This window comes from Cetorhinus maximus, chromosome 22, assembly GCF_964194155.1.
Source record: "Cetorhinus maximus chromosome 22, sCetMax3.hap1.1, whole genome shotgun sequence".
NCBI lineage: Eukaryota > Metazoa > Chordata > Chondrichthyes > Lamniformes > Cetorhinidae > Cetorhinus > Cetorhinus maximus.
The window spans coordinates 15,892,066-15,908,846 of record NC_135900.1 but is presented as its reverse complement, the minus strand read 5'-3'; the positions used below and the strand labels follow the sequence as shown (position 1 = coordinate 15,908,846).

The window sequence follows — 16,781 nt, the reverse complement described above, 5'->3', positions numbered from 1 at the left end:
ATCATTTGTAAAATATTTATTTTTCCATTTTAAAATCCTTCAGCTCCCTGAGGCAGCTCTGCACCTTCAGGGAGCTTTCAGTGTGCGCTCCCCCCGCACATGCACTGACTTCAGCACTCGCGCTCCTCCCACTCCGGCAGCACTGAGGCTCTCAGTGCGCTTTTCACGCTAGCTGGCCGTTAATTGGCCAGCCAGCGTGAAATCGCGGTCGGAGCCTAATTGCGGACGGTGGTCCGTCTCGTGGCCGCTCCCGGGCCTGCCCGCCATGCCCGCCCGACGAAGGGAAAATCCTGTCCAATGTTTGAATGAAGGAATTACATTTTTACCTCATTTACTTTTCTGAGTTCATTCTGTGCTTCAAAGTTTTGTGCATCCAAGCTTAACACCAGTTCAAAATCTGAAGTGTTGAGGGAAAAACAATGATCAGTAGAAGCCTAAAAATGTCTAAGGACTGTACAGCTTTTTAAACAAATATAAAAATTAAAATCTGCATTTATTTTTAAACAGAAAGCAATGAGTACTTCAGTCCTCAAATGATTAAATGGTAAATAGAATCAGGAAGAGCTTTACAGCACTTCCAATCTTCTTCAAATCTATTTAAAATGACGAACCTTCTTTTGCAGCTTGAAAGTTTTTCAGTTTCATACGAGCAGCACCTCTTCGAAGGTAAGCTTTCATGAAGGACGTGTCCAGTGCAATAGCCAAATTGCAATCTGATTCTGCAACTGAATACCTATCAGAAAATAATTAGTTATGCTACAACTCATTCCACAATTTGTTTCTTCACAAAGGTTTAAAAACAAAAAGAAAATGCGGCTATGTAGTGATACTGCTCCCAAATGTCACCACGATGCAACATGCTCAATTCCCTATGCAGCAAGTTCCTAATCTCAGTCACAAAATTAAAAAGGATTGGAGCACAGGACAAAACCATCTAAACAGGAAGGTAAAAGGAAAGAAGCATCTCATCATTACAGCAACAACACTGACAATGATCTTGAAGCAGGCTAATGGTGCCACATAAGAAAGAGGCAAGAGGAAAAAAAACAGAAATAACAAGCAAAAGACATGAGTTTAAAATAATTCACAAAATTTGAAAAAGGGAAACTTATTTAGCTCAAAAGGAAAAAAGCTCTCTTGAAATTATCTGGCCCAATAACTAGAAATAATTATATGCATCTCTACACTGTCTATAATATAATAAAAATTCTCAAGATGTTTTCAGAGATGAAAACAAATACCAAGCAGTAACAGAAGTCTGCAAAATTGAAGAGTGTTTTACAAATTTGGGCAGAATTTCTGATTTACTAAATCTTGTCTCATTTACTTTACTGGCTTAATGAGTTAATTACGACCTTTGACCTGGAAGCAGTACAGCAGTAATTTCTTTAAAATGTCTGTGGAATCTGTAATTGTTTTTAAGAATATTTGAAAAGGACTTTTAAGAATTTGCATCCTTGGTAAAGGGGTCAGTTGTACCTTTCTTAGATATTAAGAAATACTGGTCCAAGAATACTGTGGCCTGGCAACCCTTGACCTGGACACAGCAGGAAGCTAAGATACAGAAAAGCCATTTAGCTGGCAGACAAATATGTGCTGCAGACAAAAAGGAGAGCTACAAGGAGAGGAGGTGGAGGGTGAAGGCACAGGTGAGACACAAAGAGAAAGCACAGATAGTGGCAGAAATAGAGAACACAGTTTTTGTGAAGAGAAGCAACAAATCACTTTCAGGAAGAGGTCAGTTTTTCTGTTTGGCAGAAAATGAGACAGGAGCTCTTGAAGGCAATGAGCGAGCTGGGTAAGAAAGTCTAAAACCTGGAAAACTGTGTGAATAGCTTGGAGGTGCTAATGAGATGGGTGTTCTCCCAAAGTGGCCAAATCATGACCAGGGGTGTTGTTGGTTGGTCGGCTGAAAAGGAACTGTGGAAAGCTACACCATCAGGACTGTCATGATCCAAGGGAGAGCGGGTTCATAGAAGTGTGTCTTGCTGGTGATAATTGTACTTGTGAAATTCGAAAGTGAAAGTTATTGTCAGATAGGATTCCTGATCTACCCTATTGTGGAACTGTGTAGTTATGTAGTGCCACATTTATGCAGTGTGATACAAACGCTTGTGGTTGCTAAGACTTCTGTTGTATTGATTATTTAAAACTAAATTTAGCTTTTGATTTCAAGTATCATTTGCCTGTAAATTCTTTTGTAATTTGTGTTGGTCCTGATTCCTGTTAAAGTAAAAGCTAAAAAAAGTGGAATCTTGTTGATAATTTATTCATGGGGGTTATTTAGTAAAATTGGTTATTTTGATTTGGTTTCCTCACTGTAATTGTAGCGATTACGTACCTCAAAAAGAGATGACTCAAAATATGCCTGCATAGATAAGTTTTCAACGTAAACTAAAAGGTTGACAGAGCGGTGACAAGGTAGAAGAATTCTAGAGAGAATTCCAGTCTGAGTTTATAGCCATTAATACTTTTTTTTTGCAGTCTAGTCATTGTTGTAATGTAGAAAATGCAGCAATTTGCACAGAGCATGGTCCCACAAAGACAAGGTCCCAAGACTGATGAAGGCTTTGTTTGACAAAGGTGGAAATGAGGGAGAAATGCAAAAGGGGCAATAGTGGCATGAGCCGAGAACACATACTGCCACGTAGGGCTGCAGAGATTGGGGAGTCATGGTGGGGTTGTTAACAAGAGCAGCAATTTTAAATTGAATGTGTTGGCAGATGTGGATCAGAGTTCAACAAAAGCAAAGGCGATGGAAACTGAAATTACTCAGGGACACAGTGCAGGTGGAAGAGTTTTGAACAAGATGGAATTCACATGGCACACAACTAGTCAGGAATGGCGAACATTGAAAAAGTAAAGGCTGGAGTCAAAGACTTGAGGTAGAATTTTCCCAGAATTGCACAAAGTGCGGTAGCAGGCGGGTAAAATGCAGACCAAATCGCTGAAGAAAATGGCGGGTTTTCACGCCGTATCTTCCCGAGCCCACCTCATTATTTATGCATTCCCAAGAAACACACCACTTCCATGGCAGGCGGGCTCTCATTCACCCGCTCACCATCACACCGGCTGCCATCTTAAAAAGACAGCCGCCAGCAAAGCACTCATTGTCAACAGCTCACCACCACTGTCCGGGAGACATGGCCAGCAAAGGCAAAAAAAACTGCAGCCCCCCGCTTCAACGACGTGTCCCTTGAGCGACTGCTGGATGTTGTGGAGGCCCCAACAGGATTTGCTGTAATTCCCCCCGCTCCGGCCGCGGGACGGGCAGCAATGTCACCAACCCAGCTTGAGAGGCAGTGGCAGCAGTGGTCAGCACGAACGACCTGCAGGAGGAGGACAGCCACCCAGTGCCGCAAAAGGATAAATGATCTTCTCCGTTCCGCCAGGGTAAGCCACTCTTTTCATCATGCCCAACTTGCGCGCACACAAACCCATCAGACATTCACAGGGCCTTCACTCACTGCCAGTGCAAGGGACATCACCATTCATTCTTTCACACACACCGTCATTATCCTCATCCCATCCATGGGGCCACTCACCACCCACAGAGGCCAGGCATACTTTTCATCTGGCCTGGCAGGAGTCCTGATACACTCTCCCCATCTCTATCCATGCAGGACAAACTGGCTCACAACAGGAGAGAAAGGTCCCAGACAGGTGGAGGGATGCCGGAAATCAAAGTTCTGACAGAATTCGAAAACAGAGTGATCCAGCTGGCCGATGACCGGGGACCGGTACTCTGCTGACAGTGAGGTCGGTGCTGCTCTACGAAGTGAGGATCCAGCAGTGCAACATTCATCAGACAACCATGCCGAGTGTGATGTGTCCTCTTTCACAGGGTACTACCATGCACTAATTATCTCCCCTTGATTTCGCAGGCACATCTGCCAAACAGCCGACAGAGTCCATGACCTAGGACCTCCAATCAAGCTCCGAAGAAACCTCTGAAGAGGAATCTGAAGACACCCTCCCTGAAGTCCCATCACAACGCTCAGACCCACATCCTCCACCAGTGCAGAGACACACACCTCGGTGGGACCTAGCTTTAGAGCAGCCTCAAGATCAAAATCTGGTGAGCACATCGCACTTTCTGATCCACAGCAGGCAGAGGCAGGGACTTCCCAGGTCCCTGGCACTCGGAGGACTGCTGGAGGCCAGAACGTTGTTGAGTCTGATTCAAATGACGAGCCTCTGAACTCCGACATGTCACAGTTGCAGGCAAGATAGGGAACAATAGGAAGGGATGTCTGCTGCACTCCTCAGATTGCAAGGCACGATGGAGGAGTCCATCCGTCTTCAGGCTGAGGTGAGAGCGCCGATACTGCAATGCCCCGAGGTCAACACTGGCAGGATGGCGGCCACCATGGAGACCCTGGTCCAGGACGTCACTCCTACACGGGCTTAACTCCATCGCTGATGCCATAGTTGGCCTCCAAGTGTGTAAATGAGGGGCGTGCTGGGCAGCTTGTTCTCACTCCAGCTACCCCTTCCGCTCACGAAGTCAGCCAAGGATCCCCAGGCACCCATAGGGAGGAGGATCAGCAGGTGCATGCTCCGGGGCCATCCACCCAGGTGACTCTGGGAGTGACCAGCCCATCTGAATCCTATCTTCCTGTGACCTCCGCAGATCCAGCTTCACAGACCGAGGAGGGTGCCACTGCAACACAGCAGGACCCCGAAAGCAGGACAGGGCCCTCCAAGTCTCAGCCCTCGAGAGGATGTCGCCAAAGTCATCACAGACAGGGCATCACGGTCAGCAGGCTGCCTCCACTTCTGCTGTGGATGTCTGGGGAATACCAAGACAGGGTTAGGAAAGTTACGTAAAAGTAGTTGCACAGCCTGGTCATGGGTGTTGATCACTTGTACATACTGTTCACTATTGTCAATAAACTAAGAATATCACCCTGCCTCTGGCTCCTTGTTCCGATGAGCAGTGTTTTTGTCACTCAGATGTGAAACCATTCTGCACAAGATAAAAGGCAGGTGTATCAATCCAGGGCCTCTTCCCTGTGCAGCCTTCAGACCACAGTGATAGTCCAGTCTCAGACTCCCTAGAAACTTTACTGATGCCTGGAACTCGGTGGTCCTGGTCATTGCTGCCAGATTGTAGTGGGCAGGTGCCACAGAGTTCTCTTATACTCTGTGTGCTCTCAGCAACTTTAAGGTGGGGCTGGCCCCCATCACAGCAGCATCAGGTGATGTTGTGCACCAGGTCCTGAAAGGCTGAGGTACTGAAGGCGGACACAGCATCCGATCTAAAGTATCATGGCTGCGTCTGAGATGGCCCTGACCATGGAGCGCAAGCGAGCTGCCCCCGGCCAGACAGGAGTCAGACATTCTCAGAGGCAATGTCTATGGAGTGTCCTCACTTCATGTTGTCATCATCCCACTGTGATCGAGTGACTATTGGGGCTTCCACTGCATCTCCATGACAGGTGCATTCTCTCAGAGGGTATTGGCGCTGCGATAAGCCAGACTGGAGTCAAACGTTCACAACTGCGATGTGAGGATCTATGGGGACACCTCACTGCATGTCATCATCATCCTCCACAAATCTGGCAGCTATGAGGGCCTTCCAAGTGCGCCTGCCTTGTATAGCCAGTGCCTGAGCCTCATCTCCGTCATTGTCACCACCGAGGACCCTCTCACCCTCAACCCCGTCGGCGTCCTCCTCATCAGAGGAAACATGTAGCTCCTCCATCGCCATCTCCTCTCCCCGTTACAACCTGGCGCTGCAAAGGGTGCAGCAATGACGGTGCGTGACACCCTGTGTGGAGTGTATTGTAGGGCTCCACCAGAACGGTCTAGGCACTGGAACCACACCTTCAGCATTCAGATGATCTGCTCCACCAAGTTGCAAGCTGCTGCATCAGCCTCATTATAGCGTCACTCTGCTGCAGTCTGAGGTCGCCACACAGGTGTCATCTGCCACGGCCTCGGCGGGTAGCCCTTGTCCCCAAGGAACCAACCCGGAAGCCTCTGTGGATCCTGGAAGACTGCAGGGATCTAAGAGCAACTCAGGATGTAGGCTTCGTGCAGACTCCCTGGAAACCATGTGCATACCTGCAGGATGCGTTTCTGGTGGTCGCACACCAGCTGCACATTCAGAGTGTGGAAGGCCTTGCGGTTGATGAAGTCCACTGAGTGTAGTGTTGGAGACCTGAGCGTCATGAGCGCAGTCAATTGCTCCCTGCACCTGTGGGAATCCCAAATCAGGGCAAATCCAACAGCCCTTGCATCCTGGCTGTCCCGATCCCGGGCGAAATGCGCAAAGTTGTGTGCCATGGAAAAGATGGCATCCGTGACCTCCTGCTTGCATTTGTGGGTGGCGGATTGTGAAATCCCACAGAGGTCACTTGTGGAGCCCTGAAAGGAGCCACTGGCATAGAAATTGAGCGCCGCAGTCACTTTCACAGCCACTGACAGTGGATGCCCTCCATGTACCCTTGGCGCCAGGTCCTGCAGTAAGTGGCAGATGTGAGCCAACAAGTACCTAGACATGCAAAGTCGTGGGAGACACTGGTTCTCAGTCATCTGCAGGTATGGCAGGCAGCATCCATAGACCGTGGGTGTTGCTAGACGCCGGCCAGCCACAGCTCACTGTCGCTCCTGGGCAGTGGGCGCGGGAGCCCATGCTGCCCCTTCTTCATGAGGTTGCTGCTCCTGTCTTTGCATGGCCAGGTGCCTCAGTCACTCTCTCCTCCGTCTTCTATGGTCTCTGTAGGCCATCAGGCATGCAGCTAGGTCACCAGGATCCATGATCCTGATGTGGTTATCATGGCTGTACTTAGCACCTCTCCTGGTCCTGAGTGACCGTCCCTTAATGCTTCCCAGAGAGTGGTGACCCCTTGGATGGCCAGGGACGAGTGTGCTGCATGGCTGCCCTGTCAACCTGCGACATGGGAGATACTGGTCCAAAACAGGATGCTGAGATTGCAAGGGACTGTGAGCACCTCCAGCAGTGACTGCTACATGGCCAGCGTTGGCAAGGAGATTGTACAACGTGTGCAGTCCAACTGTTTCACGGTCCAATAAAATGGTGGCGGACTCGAAGTCTGTGCCAGGGGGTTGGGCGGGGGTAAGGTATGGAGTGCTTGGTGGCCCTTTGGTGCCTCCGCATTGCTTGCATGGGCGGGCAGGCTAGGAGCCTGACCCCAATCATATCACTGTGGCTGCGCCTGATCTGTCTTAGTTACAGAGGGATGGTCAGTTTATACAAGTGTCCCTAATGTGTGGCCATTCCCTTCATTTACCCTGCCCCCCTCTTTGATTGCCTGTGCGCGGGATGTAGCGCCACTTGACCCCCCCCCCACCCCCACCAAGCAGTCGCCTCCAAGCCTGGCCAGCATTTGCCCCCGGACACCATTCCCCCCCCACCCAGCAGTCACCTCTGGGGCCAGGCATCAGTTGGGACTGCCCACCCCCCCCAGCACCCCATGGCCTGTAAACAACGGGCGAGCTGTGAAGAACACTGCTGTTCCCCCAAGTGCACATTGCCTGCGTGTTGTGAACACATCGGCGTGCTTTCCCGCCGGCGTGGACGGATGATATGGCGAGGTTCCAAGAGCCTGGGAGGATGGCCTTTTAATTAAACGCTAATGTATTACAATTAGCTCCCCGCCAGCCGATGGCGGGAAACCTTGCTTGCCATCGTGGGCTGAGCGGACAATCGCGACCTGCCTTCACACCATCGCGAAGCAAGTCGCGTCCTATTTTCCATGGAAGCCACCAGTAGTCTGGGAAAATTCTGCCCTTGGATGAGGATTTCACCTAAGCAAGCCAAGGATGCAAGATGACAATTTTGTGAGACCTCTATGCTTCAGTATTTAAGCAAACGCTCTCAGGAGATAAGGATTTCAACATTAGGGTTCAATATGCATAGTCTTAATCAACACTATGCACTTGCAGATAACTACATTGGAAAATTTTAATTTTATGGTTTTCAGAGGTTTGTATAAACTATAAAGCATCAGGATCAGTTTACGAGATCAAAATGTGCCCGAGTGCACCCTGTAGCTAAACTAGTTATCAACTAGTATGAACTAAGCTGCAATGGAAATTAATAAATGGCATTAAAATAAAAGCATTAAAATAAAAGCAGATGCTGGAAATCTGAAATATAAAACAGAAAATGCTGGAAAAATTCAGGAGGTCTGGCAGCATCTGTAGCAAGAAACAGAGTTAATGTTTCAAGCCCACAGATAGCACATTCTACTTATACTTCAATAAGAAAAGTTCTGCTTCATCGAACAGCCATGTGGAATGCAAAATATTTCTTTAGAAAAAAACTAAAATCCTTCTTATAAGGGTACGCACTTTAATTGCTATACTTACTTTTTTATTTTTAAGAAAGTCGATGCACGATTTGTAGGGAAAACTGGGTTATATGGATCCATTGTCATGGCCCTGGTATAACAGTCTATTGCTTCATCATATTTGCCTTCTTTGAAGTAATTATTACCCTGTCAAAATCAAGTATACTTGTCATCAGATCTATTCGATTCACTTAAGGGAGGATAACAATATGACACCATCTCCACATACGAGGTTACGGCCAAACTGATTGAAAGTATTTATTCACAACAAGATGCTAACTGCAACTTAGAACTAAGGTCTTTTTGTTAACTTCTAACCCCAAAAGAATCAGTTAAGAATTTTACAGCGTCAGAAAATACAAGATGGACATAATAGAAAAGGTGCTGAACAATTTAGGGGCATTACAACTTAAATAAAATGCAATCCCTGATAGTGTGGTATTGTTTGCCCAACACATTTCTAATATTACATATCATATCAGGAGAAATGCATTGGGAACTGAAATTCTATGTTAAAAGGTGCTCAATTTAGACACAACATTATAAACAGTGAGCGGCTTCAAGATTCTAAAGGTTCTGGGACTGTAAGTAGTGATGTAAACAGCCCTAAAATAATTGCATGATTGGTTATCACGTTGTTGTTTGTGGGATCTCGCTGTGCAAAATGGCTGCTGTATTTCTCACATTACAACAGTGCTGTCCAATAAGCTCACCACACATGGTGAATCAGCCACAAACACGTGCCAATTTGATGCTATTTATTTTTAAGAGTCATATGATACTGGGTTATGTTTAAAGTTGCAGTAATGGGTATGACTACGACTATGGATGTCACTTGCTAGACACTATTTGTTGTCTGCCCCTAATTGAGCAAGATGGAATCAACCATGTTGCTGTTAGACAGGAATCACGTATTGGTCAGACCATGACTATGTTTATCAGAATATAGTTAAGTTGTCATGTTTCTAGTGAGCTGGAAGCTGAAGCACCACTTGCTCAACGAAACAAGAAAAACAGTCTGCCATATGTTACCTTCTCTGTCCCTGTTCTCTCAGTGGCTCTAAATGACGATACATTTAGATCTGCAGGACCAGTCTGTGCAGTGCTTTGATAGTGGGGCCAGCCTTTGGAAGGACAATGGTCCGACTGCCTTCAAAGTTTTCTTGAGGAATCTAGTGACATGGGATGCTAACTGAAGAACTTATTTAGCTGGCAGTTGGCAGTTTTTACAAAACAGTTGCAGTTTCTGATTAACAGGCAGTGCTCCATGGCTGCCAGTGAGAGTTAAATGTTTTAACAAGCTGGGGCAGTGCATTAAAAGAGCTCATCTTTGATCTTAATACATATGTTCAAATGAGAGATTGAAAGGAATGGACGCTATTGGTTTAAAAGGAAAGATTACAGGAGGCTGCCCACGAGCCTAAGGTCTACCACATGTCCAGATACAGTGCTTGGAAATGACAGGTGGCACAGCATAAACAAAGCAAGGCTATAAGTGCAGAAACTAATACAGAGATTTGTCATTTTTCCCCCTCACTCAATTCTGATAAAACAATTTTTTTGAAGAGTAAATTGTCACCGAAATAAACTGAAGCATACTGTCAGAAACAGAACATCAGTTAACAGATTGTCATCGCCCTTTGAGTGTATACAGCACAGAACAGATGGATTGCAAAGCACTTTTGAACCTTATACTCCTGCCACTGGCAAAGAGGGTATTGGTCTTGTTTGCTGACAGTTTAAAACTTTAAACCTATATTCAAAAGATTGTATATTCTTTATTATATTGTACATATTCTGCAGCAGGTGGCGAATTTGGTGACCTGACCGCACAAATTTGGCGAGCATTGAAATCCTATAGCACAACACTAGATTACAACAATGTCTACACTTCAAAAAAAAAATGGCTTTTTGCTGCTTTGGGACCTCCTTAGGTGGTGAAAGGCACTATATAACAGGCAAGTAATTAGTTTCTTTAGCAGTTAACTTTACATGCTAGCACCTTAATGAGCAGTAATGAGTAATCCCAATTAAAAGCACTTTGAAATGTTTTGGGAAGCTCCTCCCACAGCCCCCCCTCCCTGATGACCAAGAACCAGAGTGAGCCTTAGCCGGGCAAACTGCAAGGAGTGCAACACCCACTACATGTAATGATGGTAGAAGCAATACTAGTCCTCCCTACCACCTCCCAGCTCCCCAACTCAACAGAAAACCTGAAGTATTAAATACCACTCGTTGTCAGCCTACTGCTGAACCCTGGCAGATCACCTGACTGAAGGGGCCTGGCCAGATGACCTGTTCAGTGATTCCTTCTCTAGCCTTGGTTCAGAGTAGCACTCTGGCTTCTCAAAAGGTTACGGATTCAAGTCCCATTATTGAGCATAAAATCTAGACTAGCACTTCAGTGTTGTACTGAGAGAGTGCTGCACTGTCAGAGGTTTTGGCTTTCAGATGAGATACTAAATTGATGCACTTTGAAGTGGCATAAAAATTTCCATGAAACTATTTTGAAGAGCACAATTGTTCTGCCTGGTATCCTGACCAATATTTATCCCTCAAAGAACATCACTAAAAATGTCTTGTCTACCTAGTAATTATCTCATTACTGATGTTAGTGTGTACAACTTTGCTGCAGCCACTGCCTACATTACAACAGTGACTACTTCATCAGCTACAAAGTACATTGGGACTTCCCAAGGGTGTGAAAGGCTGTGTATAAATGCAAGTCCTTTGTTTCTTCTTTCTTTCTAACTTAGTCATTTTCAGGAATAAGTAGATTTTCAACACTAAAATGACATAGTCCCGCTATGTAGATCAAAGGTTGAATGCTGGTTTGTCACTTAAGCTTAAGTATCACATCAGCATCTGAGTTTGCCAAGAACGACCAGTAACTGACACCGACAGGCCTGCCAAGCAAAGTCTTTCCAATTCCATTAGGAAGAAAATCGGTGATCAGATATTCCCATTGAGGAACAGCATTTGCAAGGAACACAGCATGGGAAAATGCAAGTCCATGATTTTCTGTCCAGTTCCTGGCCTGGGCTCCGTGAGCCTCACTTGCAGAGTTTCCTTATGCGTGTTCATTATATTATGCTTAATTAATAAGGTATTACTTTTTTTTTAAACAAATGATTTTATAGGACTTTTTGTTGTTGCTCCACCCTAGAGAGGCGTTCAGTGTTAAAAGTGTCTAAGTAACTGCAGCAAGTGTAGGTTCCATTCACTTTTTCAAAAAAAACGAAGACTAATTTGTAATCCTGATTAACAATAATCTTAAAAGTATTCCTAACAGTTGAAATATTCTGGAGCAATGTAAAGCAAACATGCTTGACATTATATATGACATTCATTCAGCAGAACTTCATTTTACTCTGCTAGCTGTTCATGTGATCGTCGAGTGATCTGTGTAACATACCTTTTCTTTCTCCAAAAGAGCTTTCTCTACATCTATTTCCTCATCTTCTGTGTCCGGCTCTGAAGTGCTGTCATTTTTATCCAGTTCTTCCAGCACTTTGTCCTAGTGCAAAAGGAGAAATGCAAGATGAATATAATCCCCCCCAAGTGTAGTTAATGTGTGCTCCTTTCACCTTATTCCTAGAGTAACTTAATTAAAACTGAAGCTTATAAATATCAACACATTAATCTTTATATAACAGGGTAACTGACAACTTCAATATCATTTAAAAACAAAACTCATTACAAGAATATCAGAGTTTGTGGGTATCTGGTATTTTATATTCCAAATATCTCAACACATAAATGTATTATGTGGTGTGGCACTGACAAATTGGGTCAGGATAATCCCAAGTTTGATCCTTGGCACAGCCTGAGCTAGCTTCAATTTAAGGGTGAAAAGTGTGGGTCTAAGACTAGTGTCTTAAACTTAAATAAAGGCAATTACAAGAGTTTGAGGACAGAGTTGGCTAAGTGAACTGAGAAAATAAGTTAATAAGTAGGAGATATTCCGCAACTCTCAGTAAAGGTGTATTTTATTAAGAAAGAATGACTCTATGAAATGGATGCACCATCCATGGTTAACTAAGGAAGTGAAGGAGTATCAAATTGAAAGAAACAGTTTACAGTACTGCGAAGATTAGCTGTAGGTTGAAGATTGGGCAGATTTTAGAAATCAACAAAAAACGACTAAAAATTAACGAGAAAGAAATTAGAGTATGAGAGAAAATTAGCTGGAAATATAAAAACAGACATTAGGAGTTTCTACAAGTATTTAAAAAGAAAAAGAGCAACTAAGGTGAGCACTGGTCCCTTAGGGGGTGAGAATAGGGGATTAATAATGGGAGACAAGGAAATGGCAGAAGCATTGAACAGGTATTTTGAGTCTAGCTTCACTGCAGAAGACACAAAAAAAAACATGAATATTTGAAAATCAAGAGGTGAAAGGAAGAAATTTAAAACAACCACAATCACGGGAAAAGGTATGGAAAACTATCAAAACTAAAGGTTGACAAATTCCTGGACATAATGGTTGTCATCTAATGGGCTTAAAAGGGGCTGCAGAGAAAGTAGATGCATTGGTTGTGATCTTCCAAAAGTCCCTAGATTCGGGAAAGGTCCCAGCGAATTGGAAAATCACAAATGTAACACCTCTATTCAAGAAAGGAGGGAGGCAGGAAGCAAATAATTATAGGCTAATTAGCCTAACATCTGGCATAGGGAAAATGCTAGAATCCATTATTGAGGGGGTAATAGCAGGACATTTAGAAAATCATAATACAAACAGGTAGAGTTAACATGGTTGTGTGAAAGAAAATTGTGTTTGACTAATTTATTAGAGTTATTTGAGGAGGCAACAAGCAAGGTGGATAAAGGGGAACCTGCAGATGTGGTGCATTTGGATTTCCAAAAGGCATTTGACAAGGTGCCACATCAAAGGTTGCCACACAAAATACAAGTTCATGGTGTAGGGGGTAATATATTTAGTATGGATAGAGGATTGGTTAGCTAACAGGAAGAAAAGAATAGAGGATAAGTGGGTCATTTTTGGGTTAGTAAGACGTAACCAGTGGAATGCCACAGGGGTCAGTGCTGGGGCCCCAACTATTTACAATCTATGTTAATGACTTGGATGAAGGGACCTAATGTATGGTAGTTAACTTTGCTGGTGATACAAAGAAAGGTAGGAAAGTAAGTTGCCAAGAAGACATAAAGAGACTACAAAGGGATTTAGATAGGTTAAGTGGGTGGACAAATATTTGGCAGATGGAGTATAATGTGGAAAAATGTGAACTTGTCCACACTGGCAGGGAGAATAGAAAAGCTGTACATTATTTGAATGGGGAGTGATTGCAGAGCTCCACTGTAGATCTGGGTGTCCTGGTACATGAATCACAAAAAGTTGTATGCAGGTGCAGCAAGTGGTTAGGAAGGCAAGTGGAATGTTGGTGTTTATTGCAAGTGGAATTGAGTATAAAAATAGGGAAGGGGTGCTGCAGCTGTACAGGGCTTTAGTAAAACCAGATCTGGAAAACTATGTACAGCTTTGGTCTTCTTATTTATGGAAGGATATCATTACATTAGCAATTCAGGGAAGGATCACTCCACTGATTCCTGGGATGAAAGGGTTGTCTTATGAGGAAAGGTTGAGCAGGTTAGGCCAATACCCAATGGAGTTTAGAAGAATGAGAGGGGATGCTATTGAAACATAAAAGATCCTGAGGGGACTTGACAGCGTGGATGCTGAGAGGATGCTTCCCTTTGCGGGGGAGTCTGGAACTAGGAGACAGAGTTTAAAAATTAGAGGTCTCCCATTTAACTGAGATAAGGAGAATTTTTTTCTGAGGGTCATTCATCTGTGGAATTCTCTTCCCCAGAGAGCATGGAGGCTGGGTCACTGAATATATTCAAGGTTGAGTTAGCAGGATTTTTGTCAATGAGGGAGTCAAGGGTTATAGGGCAGGCAAGTGGAGTCAAAGGCAAAACCAGATCAGCATTGATCTTATTGAATGGTGGAGCATGTTCGAAGGGCCGGTTAGCCCGCTCCCGTTCCCAATTCTTGTGAAGCATCAGATCTGGGCTCAGCATTCCAGGGTTGGTGGATGTGGAGAACGAGGAAGGTAAAACAAGGAGTCGCAAAGTTCCCACTCTGTTTTTGGCGAGATACTTTAGAAAAGGCACCATCTCAGTGACAGATATAGCTTGCTCCCAATATCACTTACTTATCATTCATTCCCTGGACTCAGTTCAAAATGGATAGGTAGGGTTATAATCCCAAAGACCCTGCAGGGCATGTGGAGATGCTCCCAGGTAGCCCCATCTCATGAAGAAAGAGGGAAAAGGTAGTCTAGTGGTCATGTCACTGGACTAGTAATCCAGAGGCCCAGACAAATTCTCTGTGGACATGGCTTCAAATCCCACCACGGCAGCTGGTGGAATTTAAATTCAATAAGTAAATTTGGAATTGAAAAGCTAGTCTCAGTAATGGTGACCATAAACCCATTGTCGATGGTATTAAAAACTCATCTAATGCTGCTTAGGAGTCCTTCGATGCCCTTAGGAATCCTTACCTGGTCTGGCCTGCATGTAACCACAGACCCATAACAATGTGGTTGACTCTTAACTGCTCTCTGCAATGGTCGAGCAAGCCACTCAGTTCAAGGGCAATTAGGGGTAGATAACAAATGCTGGCCTTGCCATCGACACCCACATCCCATGAAAGAGTAAAGGAAAAAAGAAGCAAGAACACTACACTAGTTTTAGTATTAGAAAACATATCAAATCTTTTCATTTTTTTACTCATGGCAGAAGAGAGTTAAAAGTTCTATAATAAAAAAGACCCAGCTTCTGTTTTACTTCTTGGTGCTGTTTATTTATTCTATCATTTTTATTTTACGGTCTAAACAAGTTTAATAAAAGTCTGCCACATAACATATCGCACTGAATATACAAATAAAAAGGGATCCATCTCCATGAAAGGATTTGCAAAACAACAGAAGAGTTTGGCAAAAACATGAAGCAATAATGGAAATTACAGTAAAATACATCAATGTCAAATACATACTGAAAACTTACCACATCAAATTTTTCCCAAGACTTATAGTCATAAGATTTTATTCTTGTTGCTTTATTTTCTTTGTTCTTCCTATTGTTCCGTGAAACAGTCTTTTTATTTGTATTTTTCTTATAATTTCGATTTCTTACCGGTGGTAGTGTCTGTAAATTTTAAAAGTACAATCAGCCACATTTAACCAAATACAGAAACTCTATTTATTCTACACCTATTATATTGATGCAAAATGCCACTTTGATTTCACATTGACATATAACTACAATATAACTCAGACACGAGACAATTCCTAAAGCTCTGAGAGAGCAAGCATCCTATCTGCTATTCATCAAGTTGTTAAATTTAACCAGTACTTGGATAACAGTGATAAACTCCTGTTCACCGGATAAGCGACCCACACAGAATTGCCAACATGGCTCAACTCTCCCAGGGTTGGATGGCTAAAGGAAGATACCCCTAATCATAGCATCAACTAACACAAGGTCAAGACAAAGTGAATTTTCTTGAATGTATTAGTAATACTATAAATATGAGGATCTGTAGCTTCTAAAACTCTGTCAATGGTACAAATGTAGTGCCGCAGGCTGTCACAGATATGGAAAAGTCCAAATAAACAGTTCTGACATGTGTAGCAAAGTAATAAAGATATCTTGATAATTTAACAAACAAATTAGGTAACTGCACCATTATTCAAATCAGTTTAAGCAACACAAAAGATAACGTACTAAGCATCAGTTGTGACTCAGTAGTAGCACCCTCACCACTAAGTCAAAACTTAATTCAAACCCCAATGACTTGAGCGCAAAATCTGCCACTTCAACACGGTAGGGAGAGAGTGCTGCACTGTCAGAAGTGCCGTTTCTCAGAAGCGACATGACATTGAAGCCCACCTGCACTTGCAGGTGACACAAAAGATCCCATTGCGCTAGTTCCAAAAAGAGCAGGAGGGGCCGTGCATGCCTCCTGGCCAATGTAGTAACGTCAATCAAAAATACTTTTAAAAAAAGAAAAATAACCTTGTTGTGTGTGAGCGCTCGCCGTGCACGCCTTGGCAAGAGTGTTCATTACAACAGTGGCTGCATTTCGCAAGTCAGTCATTGTCTGTTAAAGCATAAAAACAAAAAACTGCGGATGCTGGAAATCCAAAACAAGAACAGAAATACCTGGAAAAACTCAGCAGGTCTGGCTTCAACAGAATTGAAGGGTCATGAGGACTCGAAACGTCAACGTTGTTCTTCTCCGCGCGATGCTGCCAGACCTGCTGAGTTTTTGAAAGGTATTTCTGTTTTTGTTTTGTCTGTTAAAGCACTTTGGGATGTCCTGGAGTTACCAAAGGTGCTACATAAATGCACATTCTTTCTTTTTAAAGCTATCTAATGGCCGGGGATGGGGATGGAGGGGGGGGGGGGGGGGGTGTGAAGAACAGCAAAAAAACC

General features: G+C 44.0%; 1 protein-coding gene across 2 annotated transcripts in view; it reads right to left on the bottom strand.

Annotated features, from left to right (window-relative positions):
• Nucleotides 1–16,781, bottom strand: part of rpap3 (RNA polymerase II associated protein 3) — a 57,027-nt gene that overhangs the window by 39,736 nt on the left and 510 nt on the right. For both annotated transcript variants that reach the window (XR_013580184.1, XM_078567846.1), the window contains exons 2-6: nt 15,351–15,491; nt 11,737–11,838; nt 8,341–8,468; nt 612–733; nt 327–397 (exon numbers count right to left, since the gene is read on the bottom strand). Coding sequence is in view for 1 of the 2 variants with exons in the window: in XM_078567846.1 (XP_078423972.1) it covers nt 327–397; nt 612–733; nt 8,341–8,468; nt 11,737–11,838; nt 15,351–15,491 (564 nt within the window). In the remaining variant the exon portion in view is untranslated. The remainder of the gene's footprint in view (nt 1–326; nt 398–611; nt 734–8,340; nt 8,469–11,736; nt 11,839–15,350; nt 15,492–16,781) is intronic.